The sequence below is a fragment of the Dipodomys ordii genome, unplaced genomic scaffold (genome assembly GCF_000151885.1).
Source record: "Dipodomys ordii isolate 6190 unplaced genomic scaffold, Dord_2.0 Scaffold7, whole genome shotgun sequence".
NCBI lineage: Eukaryota > Metazoa > Chordata > Mammalia > Rodentia > Heteromyidae > Dipodomys > Dipodomys ordii.
This window is the reverse complement of record NW_012267223.1, coordinates 2,200,424-2,218,069: the sequence shown is the minus strand read 5'-3', so window position 1 is coordinate 2,218,069 and position 17,646 is coordinate 2,200,424. Positions and strand designations below refer to the sequence as shown.

The following is a 17,646-nucleotide window of genomic DNA, read 5'->3' as shown; positions in this document are numbered from 1 at the left end:
GCCGGAAGTGGCACTGTGGCTCAAGTGGTAGAGCGCTAGCCTTGAGCTGAAGAGCTGAGGGACAGCGCCCAGGCCTAGAGTTCAGGCCCCACAACTGGACCCCCAAAAAAAAAAACAAATTTCTAAAACTCCGTAACAATAGCCACCTTTGTTGTAGTGATCCAACTGATTCTGAGTTCTTCCTCCTGTCTGGGACACTGCTAATGAGAACCCTGCTTTGCTCCCCAGAGAGAGCCAGCTGAAGAGGCCTTGAAGAGCAGCAGTATGAACCTTGACCAGGCCATGAGTAAGTGGCGAGTGCTTTCCTCAGGTGCCTCTTGTGAAGTCCTCGTTCCTAGAAAGAGTTGCATGTAGTCATTCATTTTGAACACAACCTACAGCCCTGTAGTGCACCTCTGAAGGACACTTACCTGACAGGGTTTCTCTGCAGGGGTTAGCAACACTACACAGCATTGTACCGGGGACCAGTATAACACCAAGTTACCAGTAAACAGCACAAAAATAGGAAAGAAGCATGGCACTAAACAGACCATAAACAAGGACACTGAGCTATATGTCACCTTGTTTGACCTGAGCTGTGTCTGTTGGTGCATCCATTTTTCTGCACACCCCTAGGGAGCATGAGAGTGCTACAGCTGTTGATTTGGGTGAGCAGGCCGAGTCCATATAAAGGGACAGGTGGTAGAATCACACAGAAGCACCAGTGTATGGTTCAGACTGCAGGGCAGAAGAAGGAGCCAAGGCTATGAATCATGCAACTTATAGTTGGGAAGCAGTATATAGTTCTACTACTGCTAAACAAGCAGGAACTGGCCAGGAACTCCTTGAGGACAGACTGTGACAAGAGCTCCGAAGGCGGGAGGTTGCCAGACAGAAGGCCTGAGACTGTGGGTTCTGGGGAAGAAGTCACCATGTGACAACCTGGGGAAAGGAAGCAGAGGACAAGTCAAGTAGAGAACAGGCCAGCAGGGCCAGATCCCAGGCACGTAGAGTAGGAGAGGACCAGTGCTGGGATGTCCAGGTAGGCCCATGTTCTTGTCTAATGTGGAGGGGCTGTAGATGCGCCTTGCCTGGTGCAGGTTTTCAGCATGGCTCCCTGTGTTGTGCCCCAGGTGCTCTGCTGGAAAAGAAGGTGGACATGGACAAGCGTGGATTAGGAGTGACCGACTACAATGGAATGGTCACCAAACCCCTTGGCTGCCGCCCACCAATCTCCAAAGAGTCTTCCCTGGACCGCCCCGCCTTTCTTGACAAGGTACCCACCGCATCTGGCCAGCAGCTTGCTTGTCCACCTCAGCTGTACCCTGGTGGAAGTGTCAGACTAACTGGTGCGAAGCCAGCTGCGACCTTGCTGCACTGTAATCTAAAAAGGGCTCTACCAGCTCTTCTGATGCATGCAAGGCTTAATGTCTATGCTAGGGGTAAAAATGCTGGCATTTAAAGCCAGTTTTCATTTTTTAAATACTCAGTTCAAGTGTTTGTTTAAATATCAGTGTGGAAATGAAGTTACATTAGGAAGGGAGGGTGGGGCCAGGTGAGTGAATGTGTCAGTTGTTTAAGGGGTGCTCTGCCTTCATGTTGTCATGGAGGGATGTCTCCTCTCCAGATTGGGATGACTACCAAAGGGGGGGAGCATCATGTTACCTCCAACTAGAAAGTTACATTCTGAACAGAAACAAGAAAAAAGTATAAGTTTAAGAAATATAAAAGAATTCCACATATGAGCTCGTAATCCTAGCTACTCAGGAAGCTGAGATCTGAGGATGACAGTTCAAATCTAGTCCTGGCAGAAAAGTCCATGAGACCCTTACCTTCAATAAACTATTCAGAAAAAGGCAGAGGTCATGCTAGCCTTGAACACAAAGAGACTCAAAGGCAGCACCCAGACCCCGAATTCAAGCTCCAGGACTGGCAAAAAAATTTCCAGGTATGATGGTTCATACTTATAATCCCAGCTACTTGGGAAGCTGAGGCAAAAGTATCATGAGTTCAAAGTAAGACCTGTCTCATGATAAACAAAAAAGGAATGAGAATGTTAGCTCAATGGTAGAGTGGTTCCATGACCGGAAAAGCCCCATGAGGAGGCTTAACAGCCCTGAGGAGCTTTCTGTTGTCATCAGCCCTCCTAACACATGTCTACTTCAGAAGGTTGGGCTGTGGAGTATCTAGGGATAAGTCTCAATATTGGGGGCTGGGAAGGTGGCTCAGTGATAGAGTGCTTGCCTCGCATGCATGAGGCCCTGGGTTCAATTCCTCAGCACCACATAAGCAGAAAAAGCTGGAAGTGGTGCTGTGGCTCAGGTGGTAGAGCGCTAGCCTTGAGCTGAAGAGCTGAGAGACAGCACCCAGGCCCAGAGTTGAGGCCCCAGGACCAAAAAACAAAAGAGTCTCAATCCCAAACTGCAGTTCTCTGATCTCAGCCTCCTGAGTAGCTAAGATGATAAGCTTAAGCCACTGCTCCAAGCCCCAGGAACATATTTATACCAAAAGTTTATGTATTTATTATTTACCTGAAATTCTAGATGAATTCAGAGTCCTTTATTTTTTATTTACTGAATCTGGCAACCCCAACCAGGACTCTTGGTGCTTCTGTCCCTTTCTCTCTACTCTAGCCAGGGCATGGGCAGCAGCATCTAAGAGTACTAGAAGCTAATATATGTGTTTGTAAAATCGTTTTTAATGAAAACAGCATCTTAATCCTATTTCTCTCTCCCCTCTCCCCCTCTTCTTTGGCCCATGTTTTCCATTTCCTCATTGTCCACACTTTTTTGATCTTTTAACTCTTTTTCCATCCACACTCTGCTCTGTTCCCTCTGGGCACTGTTGGTGCTTTGTCCCCTAATGGGCACTGCGCACAGCTCACCCTTTCTTTCTCTAATCAGGATGGCGGCCTCGTGGAAGAGCCCACGACTTCACCGTTTTTGCCTTCCCCAAGCCTGAAGCTCCCCCTTTCCAACAGTGCACTCCCCAATCAGGCCCTGGGTGGGATTGCCTCAGGGCTAGGCATGCAAAACTTGAACTCTTCTAGACAGGTAAGAGCATGGTCTGTGTTCACCTGGCTCATTAAAAAAAAAAAAAAATGTGTTGGGGAAGTAAACTATACCTTTCCTTAACACATCATCAAATATGCAAGGGCAGGTGAGGGGCTCTGAGGATCTCCCTACAGAGGCTTATTGGAGCCCAGAACCAAGCAACACTGCTTGGAATTTAACCATTACTAATAAGACGTCAAAGTCATCTTTCCCTTCCTTCAAATGCATGTGCTATTCTCAAACAAACACGTGCTTGCTGGGAGAGCAGCCAGCTCGCCACTCTGCTTCAGGCACCTTTGTATTTCTCGTGCCGGAGTCCCTGGTATCTGGTGGCTAAGCAGCCCTACGCTGACCCCAGGCGTGACCCCAGCGTCCACTGACAGCAGCCCCATGCTGTCCCTAGGTATGACCCCAGTATCCACTGTTATCATCCCCGTGCTAACCCCAGGCATGACCCCAGCATCCAATGCCAGCTGCCCCATGCTGACCCCAGGCATGACCCTAGCTCTCACCCCTGGCTGAGTCAGTAGAATGCAGCAGAAAGTCTGCATTTCATACATTGCTATCTGAACTTGACCACCTGCAAGGACTTAGGGCACACAAAGTCTGCTCACACAACTCTCTACCTACAGTTAAGTAGCTCATGCCTAACCAAAGTGTGGAAAATACTTCCAGAACATACTTACATCCAAAATGAATTAAGTGCCTAAATTTCCTCAGTGATTCTTTAAGGCCTTGCACAGCTATATTGCCCACTTGAAAATGTTGCTCTCAGGTTAGTGAAGATACCATGATCATTGTTCCCTAACTAACCACAGATGGCTTTCTGATCTAGACAGCCATGTCCATGCATTCCTGAAATACTCTATCCTTGTTTCCTCTGGTATAGTCTGCGTGTTTGTAATACAAGTAACTGGGGTTTAAAACTACAGGCTTCTATAACCCATCAGACGGCTCCATCCCAAGTGCCCTGGGGGTCGGGTTGGCAGGGGTGGTAGCAGGAGGTGTGCCCCTTCACCCCACCCCAACCTCCTAACCGCCCTCCCCTCTTCCCACAGATCCCGAGTGGCAATCTGGGTGTGTTTGGCAATAGCGGAGCAGCACAAGCCAGGACCATGCAGCAGCCGCCAGTGCAGCCTCTTAACTCTTCCCAGCCCAGCCTCCGCGCTCAAGTGCCTCAGTTTCTCTCCCCTCAGGTCAGACTCAAGCCTGTGTGCTCAAGTTGGAGGCACAGATAGGTCTTTGCTAAAGTGAGACCTGAGGGGCTGGGAAGGTGGCTCAGTGGTAGAGCGCTTGCCTTGCATGCTCGCTCGAGGCCCTGGGTTTGATTCCTCAGCACCACATAAGCAAAAAGAAAAAAGCCAGAAGTGGCGCTGTGACTCAAAGTGGTAGAGCGCTAGCCTTGAGCTGAAGAGCTGAGGGACAGTGCCCAGGCCAAGAGTTCAGGCACCACGACCAGCCCCCCCCCCAAAAAAAAAAAAGTGAGACCTGAAATCACCTGCATTTTAGAACTCATCTTTCCTTTTCAAACCTGTGAGGCTGTTTTAACCCATGAAGTAGTGTACTGGTTGTGCTGCACTGGCCAGCCCCAGCAAGCATCCACAGGCCAGAGCAGAGGGTGTATGCATGTGCGTGTGTGCACACGCGTGCACTAGGGATGGAACCCAGGCCACAGCAAACATCCACTGGCTAAAACAGAGTGTGTGCACACGCGTACACATGCACGTACACCTGCATACATGCGCCTGTGTATATGTGCATGCACTAGGGATGGAACTCAAGGCCTTTCACATGCTAGGTAAGTGCTCCACCACAGACCCATCCTCAGCCCCAGAGCAATTCTAAGTGAAGCTGAGCCCCATGCACCCATTGCTGCATCTCTGACCTTGGTCTTGCCTGAGGAAGTTACTCCACTGACCTTGATGATGGCCCTGAGTCGCTGGGAAAGGACCATCTGTCCATCTCAGAGGGCCTCACTGCTGCATGGGACATCAGAGAAGCATCCCAGAACAACTCAGGACCAGTTGTATATACTGAGTTGAGAAAGGTAGAACTGGGTAGCTAACAGTTTCATGTATTAGTCAAGTCACCCCAGCAGCCTTGGCAGACTCAGGAGAGTCGTGCTAGAGAAGGACTTAAAGAATCCTGCACTAGATGCAAACCTTGGCCTCTCTGATTACTGAGGCAGAGCCAGCTGGATAACTTCTTGAGGTTTCACTTTCAGAGGACACAAACATAACGAGTAGCAATGACCCAGAACTATAGAGAGCCAATTGGATAGGCCAATTGTTTGCAGGAAGAAACTGCTCAGGAGATGTTCCTTTCCTCCTTCCTTCCTTCTTCCTTCTTCTGAACATGTTAACTACTAATGTTAAAATGTTAATGTTAAAAACACCCAGGCGCCTGTGGCTTACGCCTGTAATCCTAGCTACTCAGGAGGCTGAGATCTGAGGATCGTGGTTCAAAGCCAGCCTGGACAGGAAAGTCCGTGAGACTCTTCTCTCCAATAAACCACCAGAAAACTGGAAGTGGTGCTGTGGCTCAAGTGGTAGAGCGCTCACCTTGAGCTGAAGAGCCCAGGACAGTGCCCAGGCCCAGAGTTCAAGTCCCATGGCTGACAAAAAAAAAGTCTTAAACATCCTAATAGCCTTTGGAGAGCTCAGCCATGACAAATATAATTATCAGTTAACCAGTTTGAATCTCAAAAACAAACAAACAAACAAAAAAAACAGATGAGTAATGTTGTCATGGAGATGCTATGGTTGACAATGGGTTTGTATTCACAGGTTCAAGCACAGCTTTTGCAGTTTGCAGCGAAAACCATTGGTCTCAACCCTGCACTGTTAGCCTCGCCAACCAACCCTCAGCACGTGACTATGTTGAACCAGCTCCATCAGCTGCAGCTGGTGAGTGGAAAGATGTGCAGATTCCAGAGCAGAGACAGAGCTCAACAAGTTCTAGTACCTTTGCTGCACACATGGTTGTTGTGACTTATGAGTGAGTTTTTCACTCAGCAGTGCTTTCACTGAGCTGTGTAAAGTTTTGGCGCCTTCATAGGAGGTGACTAGTGTCCAGGCATATAACCTGGCCTTGAACTCTCAACCAGCATTTCTCATCAGACCCCCAGGACAGATGCATACACACACTATTTCAGTAACTATTTTCTCACCTCTCTCAGGGTCACGGGCCCAAACACTACTAAGTTCTTTAAATATCAAACTTAACTCTCTTATAGAGTCCCCATTGAGAACAGCTGAAATGACTCAATTATTCTCTAAAATCTGAGCATTCAACATAATTGGAATTTTAAGTTTTAACGCCACGCTATCATGTCTCTAGACACACACCGAATTTATAAGAATTAAAGGGCCAAGCAAGTATATGGTTTTATTTTTTATGTATGGACACTTGACTTATTTAGATATCTTATCCAGCAACTTCATTGTCTGGAAAATGAAAAGGAGTCATGAGGGAAAGGAAAAGTAACTAGGGGAAAAGTGAAGAGTCCAACACATGAATCCTCTGACATGAAACCTTCGCTGTGTGTCCTTGGGAGTCCCCCGCCCCGCTGTGCTGGCTGTAGGCATGCTTTATTGAGTGTCTGGCTTTTCAGTAAGTAGCAGGGGACCATGGGAAGAGGTCTATAGAGGGCAGCCTCCCTCACAGCTGCACATGTCCTTGCTTTCCTGAAGGGCTCAGTGCTAGATGTGGCCTCGCCCTCCGCTGTGTCTTGACTCGTAACAGAGGAGACACTCATGGGAAATGCTGCAACTAGAGTCAGCCCGTGGTTATACTACAGTCTGCCTTCACAGCAGCAGGAGACCCCTGCACCTTGGAAGGCAATAAGGAAGGGAACACCGAGCTAGGCAAGGGTTCACTAAGCCAGGCTCACACTTGCTCATGGCAGTGCTGCGAGCCATACTGCCTCCTGACTGGGAGCAGCTGAGGGTGGAGCAGACCTGCTAGACCTTTCAGTGTGGAACAGGTTTTTGGTCCCTGTGGTGTGGAAGACACCAAGAACATGGTGAATTCTTAAGTCTTTTCCTAGAAATACTGCAGAAATGAAGTTTATTAGGCCTTAGGGCCTCTAGGGATTTGTGAAGCAAAGGCATGAGCCACAGGCCTGGCAGTAGAGGCATTTCTAATGGTGCCATCTCTACCTCTGTTTCCATTCTGTCTTAATGTATGCTTGCCAAAATGTCCCTAGAAATCTGTGTTGTAAGAAAACAATCCTGTGATAGCCACCAGCAGTAGCCTTTGCCCTCCCTGCACAGAGCTCTGTGGTTACCCTGCCAGGTCTGCAGTGTTCCCTGCTTCAGCCTTTCAGCCGCTGTAGTTCGCTGCTGCTGGCAGAGCCAAGCACGGGGCCCTAAGGGATTCAGAGCTGTTTCGTACTCTGCTTGGCAGCCTGTTGCAGTCTTCTGATGGTCGCATCCGTTGTCTGAGGGACATTTCCTTACAGTCCTGTGACTTTTCTCTCAACAGGCTTACCAACGTTTACAAATCCAGCAGCAGATGTTACAGGCCCAGCGTAATGTTTCCGGACCCATGAGACAACAGGAGCAGCAAGTAGGTGTTGCCGTACTAGCTTCTGTTGCTAGCGATCGTTTTCCCTGATAGACAGGGCCCCAGCTGATGAGCTGAGAGGTTACTGACTTTTCTCCAGCTGAGTCTCCACTTTGGGGAAGTCCTGGAGCTAGCTAGGTTTGCGTGGAGGCTAGCCCAGTGGTAAAGGAAGGCCTTGCGTATCCCCACGCACCCAGCTAAAGTGCATGTGTCTCCACCTACCAGGTTGCACGCACAATCACCAATCTGCAGCAGCAGATCCAGCAGCACCAGCGCCAGCTGGCCCAGGCCCTGCTTGTGAAGCAGCCTCCGCCTCCCCCGCCGCACCTGTCTCTGCACCCCTCTGCAGGCAAATCGGCCATGGATGGCTTCCCTCCCCACCCCCAGGCTCCCGGCCTACCTGACCTGCAGACCAAAGAGCAGCAGTCTTCACCCAACACATTTGCTCCCTACCCTCTTGGTGAGTCTCCTGTGGGCTTATTACAAGCCACGCTGGATAGCAGGCTGCCTGGAAGTCCCTGTGTCGGCCAGTCACTGTCACTGAATGTGCAGCCCTAAACACACCAGAGCGCCAGTTTCCTGAGGCTGCTTTGCAGTGGAACAGCAGAACCGTTTCAGAGCACCCATTGCATGACTGACACAAATACTTAAAGGCTTTTAAATTAGCACCCTTGAAGCTGGGCTTGGTGACACATGTCTGTAATACAGGCATTTGGTAAGCAGACACAGGAACAGAGAGAGTTCAAGTTCAGCTTGGACTACATGACAAGAACCTGTCTTTTGAAAGACTGGGAAGATGTATCTTAGTGATAGAGTGCTTGCCTAGTCTGCACAGGTCCACTGTTGTAACCCAGCACCATTAAAAAAAAAAAAACAGTAGGCTGGGTATCAGGGGCTTATGTTTGTAATCCTAGCTTCTCTGGAAGGTGAGAGCTGAGAATCATGGTTTGAAGCCAGCCTGAACAGGAAAGCCTGTGAGACTCTTATCTCCAATTAACCACCAAAAAGCTGGAAGCAGAGGTGTGGCTCAAGTTGTAGAATGCTAGCCTTAAGCCAGAAAGCTCAGAGACAGTGCCCAGGCCCTCCTTTTGATATTTGAATTTCTAGTCCTTGACTTAAAGTGGAGAACTAAAAGGTTCTTTCTCCTCCTCATCTCTTGGTGCCCTTTGCTGTGCTGCATGACATGCCTGTTTATGTGGGGGACAGCAGTACAGGGCATGTGCAGTGCGGGAGCTGCCTGTATGCGCACTTGGCAGCGCTCCCTGTCAGGTCCTCTGTGTCAGCTTCAGGGCCATGGCAAAGCCCCCAGGGCAACTGCTGGCCGTACCCTTGCCCCCAAATAGTTCATTCAGCTCTTACAAGTTGTTTAGTGTGTGGCTCATAAACTCCTTCAGAGCCAACTAATTCTCTGCCTGGTGGTACCCACAAGGTACCTCAAAATCCAGAAAGAAGCCCCCTATCCCTGGCCCCGCTCTGCTCCTCAGTGGATACCACCAGGTAGCTGCATAACCGAGTTTACTCGGCAGGCAACACCAAAAGAGAATCCTGAGGTGTACCTAATGGAAGAGGATAAGCATTTCACCTTAATTAGAGAACACTGTTCCTTTCTGTTTATATACTTGTATGTAACATAAATACATGCAGCCAAATATTCTATGTGCACATACATACATAGATAGGGAAGGTACACAAAGGTCCTTTTCACCCTCTTTGAAGTTGCTGTGGAAGTTTGTGGTTGTGACTGCGCTGACATTGATGTTGACTCCAGGGGGCTTTCAGAACCAGAGGAGGAGCAGGCCAACCCTAACGGCATCTCTGTTTCCAGCTGGACTTAACCCAAACGTGAATGTCAGCATGGATATGACCAGTGGCTTGTCTGTGAAGGACCCATCTCCGTCCCAGTCACGTCTCCCCCAGTGGACACACCCCAACTCCATGGATAATTTATCCGGCGCTGCTTCTCCTCTGGATCAGAATCCTGGCAAGCATGGTGCGTCCGGGCTGCACCGCCGTGCTACAGCGCACTGCTCTTCTATCCACTGATATCACTAAAGTGCGGCATACTTGTTTTGTCTGTTTCTATTTCTGTGAACCTAGCAGTGAGAGTTGAGTAAAAATATTCCAAAGTACCTAAGATCTCATTACACACAGGCCACACTTCCTGTTTGTTTTGTTTTAGTTTTTGTGGGTTTTTTTTGCCAGTCCTGAGGCTTGAACTCAGGGCCTGGGCACTGTCCCTGAGCTTCTTTTGCTCAAGGCTAGCACTCTACCACTTTGAGCTTCATGCATGCTAGGCAAGCACTCTACCACAGACCCCAGGCCACACTTCTTGAACCTCACTCAGATCTTAGCTCCAAAATCAAAAATCATTGAACATGTCCTAGAACTTCAAAGAATATAGGTCATATCCTATTTCTCAATTAAAAAAAAAAAAAAGTCTGCCAGGTGATGGTACAATCTGGTGGTTCACACCTGTAATTCCTACTCAGGAGGCTGAGAGACTGAGATCTAAAGATTGAGGTTCAAAGCCAGCCCAGACAGACAAATTTGAGTCTCTGCAAAAAGCCAGAGCTAGAGGTGTGGTTCAAAGGTAAAGTACAGGTCATGAGCACAAAAAGCCAATCAAGGGGCTAGGAAGGTGGCCCAGTAGTACAGTGCTTGCCTTGCATTCACGAGGCCCTGGGTTCGATTCCTCAGCACCACATAAGCAGAAAAGGCTGGAAGTGGCGCTGTGGCTCAAGTGGTAGAGTGTTAGCCTTGAGCTGAAGAGCTGACAGACAGCACTCAGGCCCAGAGTTCAGGCTCTACAACTAACCAAAAAAAAAAAAAAAAAGCCAGTTGAGAGCACGAGGCTCTGAGTTAAAGCCTTAATATACCACACACGTGCATATTCACATAAACTAAAAATAAGACACAAATGGAAAAGTAAATGTTTTAAAAGAGGGGAAAAAGGAAAAATGTTCAACATAAATAATCACACTTTGTTTTTGATCAGCCATGGGGCTTGAACTCTGGGCCTGGGCACTGTCCCTGCGCTCTTTAGCTCACAGCAAGCACTCTACCACTTGAGCCACAGCACCATTTCTGGTTTTCTGGTGGTTAATTGGAGATAAGAGTCTCATGGCCTTTCTTGCCTGGGCTGGCTTTGAACCATGATCTTCAGATCTCAGCCTCCTGAGTAGCTAGAATTATAGGAGTGAGCCACCAATGCCCAGCTAGTGTACATACTTTTGAGCATTAAATTTAGCTTGCGCTTCTGGTTGCATAACTAATAGAAATTTAATAGAGCATATAATTCTCTCTTGAGATAAAACAGTCTAAAAGGAAAAGTCTTCCTAATAGTTGCTCCCATATGACGATCCCTGCATGACTTCTGGACCTTTACATGGCAGAAGAGAGCCCTGACTCAGGACAGACTGGTTTAGTCAATAAACGTTCTATAGTGAGAGCAGCACATGCAGGAATGGAGGGCAAGGAGTCAACAGTGCACAAAGACATCATCCCCAAAAAGGCTTTATTATGGGCAGCCTCCAGTGCTACATAGAGATTTCTAGCTAGGCAAATGGTATAGCTCAGTGGTTGAGCAATGCCCTGGGTCTGATCTTTAGTGCTACACAAAGAATGTTTGCTGGACACAGTGGCACGCCAATAGTCCAACTAATCAGGAGGCTGAGGCAGAATGATCTCTTGAGCCCAGGACTTGCAGACTAGCTTGACCTACATAAAACCCTGTCTTTTTGTTTTGTGCCAGTACTGGGGCTTGAACTCAGGGCCTTGTGCTCTCACTTGACTTTTTCATTTAAGGCTGGTACTCTCCCCCTTGAGCCACAGCGCCACTTCCACTTTTCTGGTGGTTAATTGGAAGTAAGAATTTCACAGACTTTCCTACCCAGGCTGGCTTTGAACCACGATCCTCAGATCTCAACCTCCTGAGTAGCTAGGATTACCGCCACTGTGCCTGCCTCTTCTTTTTTTTTTTTTTTTTAAAGTAAATTTCTAGTTTCACAAACTAAAACCACTCTCGGATAGTTTTGGTAGCTCAGTGCAGGCTGGTTGCCTTGCATAAAACCCTGGGATTTATTCCAAGCGCTATGAAAGGAAAAGGATTATGGTATGTGATTGGTAATACTTGAGCTGTGGATGCAGCAATGGTGAAGAACTTGTCTCACCCAACACTTAAGGGGAAAACAAGTTTTGGAGCTGGCTGTCAGTGGTTCATGCCTGTAAATCCAGCTGCTCAGAAGGCCCAAGATCTGAAGATCATGGTTATGAGCCAGTTCAGGCAGATAAATCTACCAGACTCTTATCTCCAGTTAACCAGGAAAAAAAAAATTAAAACTGGAGGGCACAGTTCAAGTGGTAGAACACCAGCTGATCAAGAGCTTGAAGCCCTGAGTTCAAGCCCTAATATCAGCACCAAAAGGAAAAGAGAAAAAAATGTTTTGGTCTTCCAAGGACGACACTTGGGCTAACTGTAGCAGCCACTGGTTCTGGTTCATGAGAAGCCTTGACAGACCATGTCTCAGTTCATGTCACTCTGAACAGGATGAGTCCTTAGAAACTGGAGGCCTTCATGGAGCCTCTGTGGGGAATGTTCATGCTGTTGCTTCTTGTTGTTGCACAGGTGCTATCCCTGGAGGTCTAAGTATCGGGCCTCCTGGTAAGTCCTCCATTGAAGACTCCTATGGCCGGTACGATTTAATCCAAAACAACGACTCGCCAGCCAGTCCTCCTGTAGCTGTTCCCCATAGCTGGTCACGTGCCAAATCTGACAGTGATAAAATCTCAAACGGCTCTAGTATCAACTGGCCCCCAGGTAAGTCCACACAGCAACACTTGTGAATAATAGCAGTGTTAACCATGTCCCACGCCTGGGAGAGATTAGTGCTGAGAGTACTGGAGTCTGCACTAAGGGCTCTGGAAGCCTATGGCTTTGGCATCAATTTGAGGTACAGTTGGCATCAAGTATTGTTCAACCGAAGGGTGAAAATGACAGAGGAAGTAGGGAACAGGCTCTACATCCCACCTGGTAGAAGCATTCAGATCCTAGTGTGGTGGCTGTCATACCTGCTTCTACTTTGTTCCAAAGAGGGAGTGATGTAATTAGAGAGCTTCTAGCTGGGCCCCAGTGACTCATGCCTATAATCCTAGCTGCTCAGGAGGCTGAGAATCACCGTTCAATGCCAGCCTAGACATGAAACTCTGTTTCCAGTTAGGTAGCAAAAAGCTAGAAATGGAGCTGTGGCTCAAATGATAGCACACTTGGATAAAATAGCTAAAAGGTAGCACCTAGGACCTGAGCTCAAGCCTTAGTGTACACACACACACACACCTTCTAAAATGTGCACACACACACACCTTCTAAAATGTGCACACACACACACCTTCTAAAATGTGCACACACACACACACATTCTAAAATGTGCACACACACACACACCTTCTAAAATGTGCACACACACACACACCTTCTAAAATGTACACACACACACACACACCTTCTAAAATGTGCACACACACTCACACCTTCTAAAATGTGCCTGCCTGAGGGCTGGGAAGGTGGCTCAGTGATAGAGCGGTTGCCTTGCATACACACACACACACACACACACACACCCCTTCTAAAATGTGCCTGCCTGAGGGCTGGAAAGGTGGCTCAGTGGTAGAGCGGTTGCCCTGCATACACACACACACACACACACACACATACCTAGGACCTGAGCTCAAGCCTTAGTGTCCACACACACACAACACACACACACACACCTTCTAAAATGTGCCTGCCTGAGGGCTGGGAAGGTGGCTCAGTGGTAGAGCGGTTGCCTTGCATGCATACACACACACACACACACACACCTAGGACCTGAGCTCAAGCCTTAGTACACACACACACACACAGACACACACACCTTCTAATATGTGCCTGCCTGAGGGCTGGGAAGGTGGCTCAGTGGTAGAGCGGTTGCCTTGCATGCCTGAGACCCTTGGTTCGATTCCTCAGCACCACATAAGCAGAAAAGGCTGGAAGTGGCTCAAGTGGTAGAGCTGAAGAGCTGAGGGGCAGCGCCCAGGCCCAGAGTTCAGGCCCCATGACCGGACCCAAACAAATAAAAATAAATAAAAAATAAAGAAACATAAAATAAAATGTGCCTGCCTGGAGTTAATTATCAGATTAATCTTTTTTAATTTGCATAAGCAGGAAATTTGTTTTTGTTTTTTTTGTTTTTTTTTTATTTGTGAAGATACTGTACAGAGGGGTTACAATTACATGGGCAGGATAATGCATACATTTCTTACCAAGCATTGCAGCCTCCTCCTTTGTTTACCCTTCACATCCCTTCCCAGCCTCCCCCCTCCCCCCCAATCTTTGTTTTTTTTTTTTGTTTGTTTGTTTGTTTTTTTCCAGTCCTGGGATTGAACTCAGGTCCTGGGCACTGTTCCTGAGCATCTTTTGCTCAAGGAAATGTCATGAAACCAAGTGCTGGTAACTCATACTTGTAATCATAGGTTACAGAAGACAGGGATCTGAGGATTGCAATTCAAAGCCAGCCTGGGAAGAAAAGTCTGGGAGACTCATCTCCAGTTAACCAGCATAAAGCTGCACAGCAAGTAACTGTCAGCCATGAGGGGAAAAAGTTGAGCAAATGTAGAAGGCCCTGAGTTCAACCCCTAGTCCTATGATAGATAGATAGATAGATAGATAGATAGATAGATAGATAGATAGATAGATAGATAGATAGATAGATAGAATATCATAAGGCAATGTGATGGTGTTTCAGTATGCACCTTGTTTTGATTTTCACGAACAGAATTTCACCCTGGAGTTCCGTGGAAAGGGCTTCAGAATATCGATCCTGAGAATGACCCTGATGTCACTCCTGGCAGCGTCCCTACCGGGCCTACCATCAACACCACCATCCAGGATGTCAACCGCTACCTCCTAAAGAGTGGAGGTGAGGAAAGGCTGCTCTGCCTTTTGGAGGGGGGAGGAAGGGGAGCAGTTCTCCAGGCTCCTGCAGAGGGGCTGGCACTGGCATGGTAGGAATGATCTTCAGACACAGTTGGCAGGGGCCTTGTCTCTACAGACAAGAGACACGGTGGTCTATGAGTGTGTGGAAGGTGGAGAATAGCTCCGGGCACTTTTGTGCTTCATTTATGTCCTTTGAAGCATAGATTTTGGAGCTTTTCCAGTTGTGGATATTCGCATGGCCTCTTCTAGTTGAACACCCAAAATGTGCCAGCATGAAGTCAGAAAGTCTTCTTGATTTGATTGTTAGATAGCAATGCTCAACCCATATATCATTTTGTATCGTTCTTAAGCATTACATTGTAACATCGCCATATTAACCTTAGCTTTATGTTTTATTGTTGTCGGTTATAGGGCTTGAACTCAGGGTCTGGGTGCTGTCTCTGACCTTTGTGCTCAAGGCTAGTGCTCTACCACTTGAACCACAGCACTGATTCCTAACCTTAGCTTTTTAGTGAAAAGATTTCCATTTGAAATTCCTTTAAACTAAAAAGCAATTGTCCCTGTGTTTTTACTCATCCATCTGATCTGTTTTTCCTTTCCACAAAGAGTCTGTACAGGGCTTCTTTCTAGCACACATCTTGGTACTGATTTGGGGCACACCCTCTGTCAGAGTTCAGGATGCTCACGAAGTGGTGGGCGGAGCTTTGTGGCTAGACAGCCCTGCACAGAACTCAGAGCCAGTGTGCCGAGGCCAGCAGCTCCACCGGCTCCTGGCCAGCACAGTGCATGGAAGAGTTATCTCCAGTGATTTGAGGACAGAAGTAGAGTGAGATGTCCAGGGGTCCTTGTCACTTCTGAAGGCCACGCATAGTTCTAGATACCTGGATTTATGTTTCTACTAAGAACATGACCTGCAGGGGTCAGGTGTTTGCCCTTCCAGTTCCTAAAAACAGGCAGTTTCTGAACATGTCTGGTATCAACTGAGGCCTACCTAAGTACAGATGGCCCTTCCTCTGACACTGCATTTCTTGGGTGGTGCAGCTGCTTTTTGGGCATTCCAAGTGCCCCTGCTGTTAGGAACAAAAATGAGACACAGAAGCAGAAGCCTGAGGGAGTGGCAGGGACAGAGTAACGCAAACGCTGAAACTGAGAGACCCAGCCCTCATGCTTGTCACCTGTGACCATCGCTGAACAGAATCATGGAGACCTGCGGTCAGGGTTCTGCTGACACAAGCGTTAGGAGCGGTGGGGAGAAGTGAAGCTCTGAGCACATCTCTGATGGAGTGACCGCTCGTCCCTGGACCCCTGGCAGCCTGGGAACATTGTAAATGGCTTCCACCGTCTGCCCAAGTGTTTTGGGAGGTGTCAGAAACATACGAACTCTGGAAAGCTGAGCAGTTATCTTCTAGTTCTGTACGTGCTCAATAATAGAGATGGCCCTCGGGCACAACAGAATGTAAGCCCAAGAAACAGGCTCAAGTAGCTCAAGTGGTAGAGCACCTGAGGCCCTGCATTCCAAACTCAGTACTAGTAAAGAAAGAAAAATGCTGGCACAGTGGCTTAGGCCTGTAATCCTGGCTGCTTGAGAGGTGGATATCCAGGGATTACACTTCCAGTTCAAGGACAGCTGAGGCAAAAAAAAATACATGAGATTCCATCTCAACTAATGACTGGTCACAGTGGTGGATGACTATGAGCCCAGCTACTGGGAAAACATAAAGGAAGACTGTAGCCCAGATGTAAAGTGAAAAACTCTACCTCAAAAATAACCAAGGAGACTAGAGGCCTCTCCAGTGGGCAATCCAGAGGTTCCGAGTTCAGTCCTCCAAGAGAGGAAAGGAAAGGGAAAGGAGACATCAGTCATCAAGATAAGCAATTGAAAGCCAGTCTGTCATTAAAGAAATCAACCAGCATCATGTCAAGTGACTGGGAGCTCCGCTGCACGTGCTACAGCCTGGGCAGACTGGCACGGCTCCAGGTGTGTCCTGTGGTCATATCTACTTACCGAGTCTCCAGCTCAGTCCTTGGGGAGCCCTGTGCCTATGTTCTGGGACCCTCGGGGCTGTGTAGGGATTGTATCAGGGTTTGTCACTGACAGCGGGTAATAGAGCAGTTGGGTCCTAGATGTTGAAGGCCACAAAGTGCCTCCTCTGTCACCCAGAGTGACACAGCAAGAGTGACTCACCACCGCATGCCACTGGCCCACTGCCAGCCACAGCGCTGCACCTCTGCAGCCAGGTGGCTCTACTGGAGGCCCTGGACCTAGCTCAACTCCCAGCCACCAAGGCCATTGTGTCACTGAGTGATCAGCTTGATCTGAAGTGCAGAGACGAAGAAAGACAGTGAGGAATACCCACAGTTTTCTTGACAGTGGCTTGCTTTACATATGTTTACTGTGGAATTTTCTGTTTTTAATTGAGTATGTTGGCTCTGGGCTAATGGTAGAACACTTGCCCTGCATGCATGAGCCCCTGGGTTCAATTCCTCAGCACCACATAAGCAAAAAGAAAAAAGCCGAAAGTGGTTCTGTGGCTCAAGTGGTAGAGTGCTTGCCTTGAGCTGAAGAGCTGAGGGACAGTGCCCAGTCCCAGAGTTCAGAGCCCACAACTGACCAAAAAAAAAAAAAAAATTCATACCAGGCCGAGCATGGTGACTCACATCTGTAATCCTAACTACTTGAGAGGCTGAGATAAGGAAGATGAAGGTTCTACACCAGTCCAGCATGCCTCCCAGAACCCCTTCCCAACCCATGGCTCAGTGACAGGCGCCTTCTAGCATTGTGGGAGGCTGAGGTCATGAGCATTGCAGTTCTGGGGCATCCTGGGCAGAAAAATTCACAACTCCATCTCAACAGAAGCAGCTACGCGTGACGGTACATGTATGCCATCCCAGCTACAGTGAGAAGCATAACTATGTAGATGACTTTCCAGGCAAGTGCCCAGGCAGGAAACAAGACCTTATCTCAAAAATAACCAACACAGGGACTGGGAAGGTGGCTCAGTGGTAGAGCGCTTGCCTTGCATGCCTGAGGCCCTGGGTTCGATTCCTCAGCACCACATAAGCAAAAAGAAAAAAGCC

At 48.1% G+C, this 17,646-nt stretch overlaps 1 protein-coding gene across 1 annotated transcript in view; it reads left to right on the top strand.

The window, feature by feature from the left end:
- Positions 1-17,646, top strand: part of Tnrc6c (trinucleotide repeat containing 6C) — a 75,664-nt gene that overhangs the window by 49,881 nt on the left and 8,137 nt on the right. The window contains exons 8-17 of the mRNA XM_013036380.1: positions 209-286; positions 1,113-1,255; positions 2,859-3,032; positions 4,091-4,228; positions 5,819-5,938; positions 7,518-7,601; positions 7,824-8,058; positions 9,424-9,588; positions 12,223-12,414; positions 14,408-14,551. Of these exons, the coding sequence (XP_012891834.1) occupies positions 209-286; positions 1,113-1,255; positions 2,859-3,032; positions 4,091-4,228; positions 5,819-5,938; positions 7,518-7,601; positions 7,824-8,058; positions 9,424-9,588; positions 12,223-12,414; positions 14,408-14,551 (1,473 nt within the window). The remainder of the gene's footprint in view (positions 1-208; positions 287-1,112; positions 1,256-2,858; positions 3,033-4,090; positions 4,229-5,818; positions 5,939-7,517; positions 7,602-7,823; positions 8,059-9,423; positions 9,589-12,222; positions 12,415-14,407; positions 14,552-17,646) is intronic.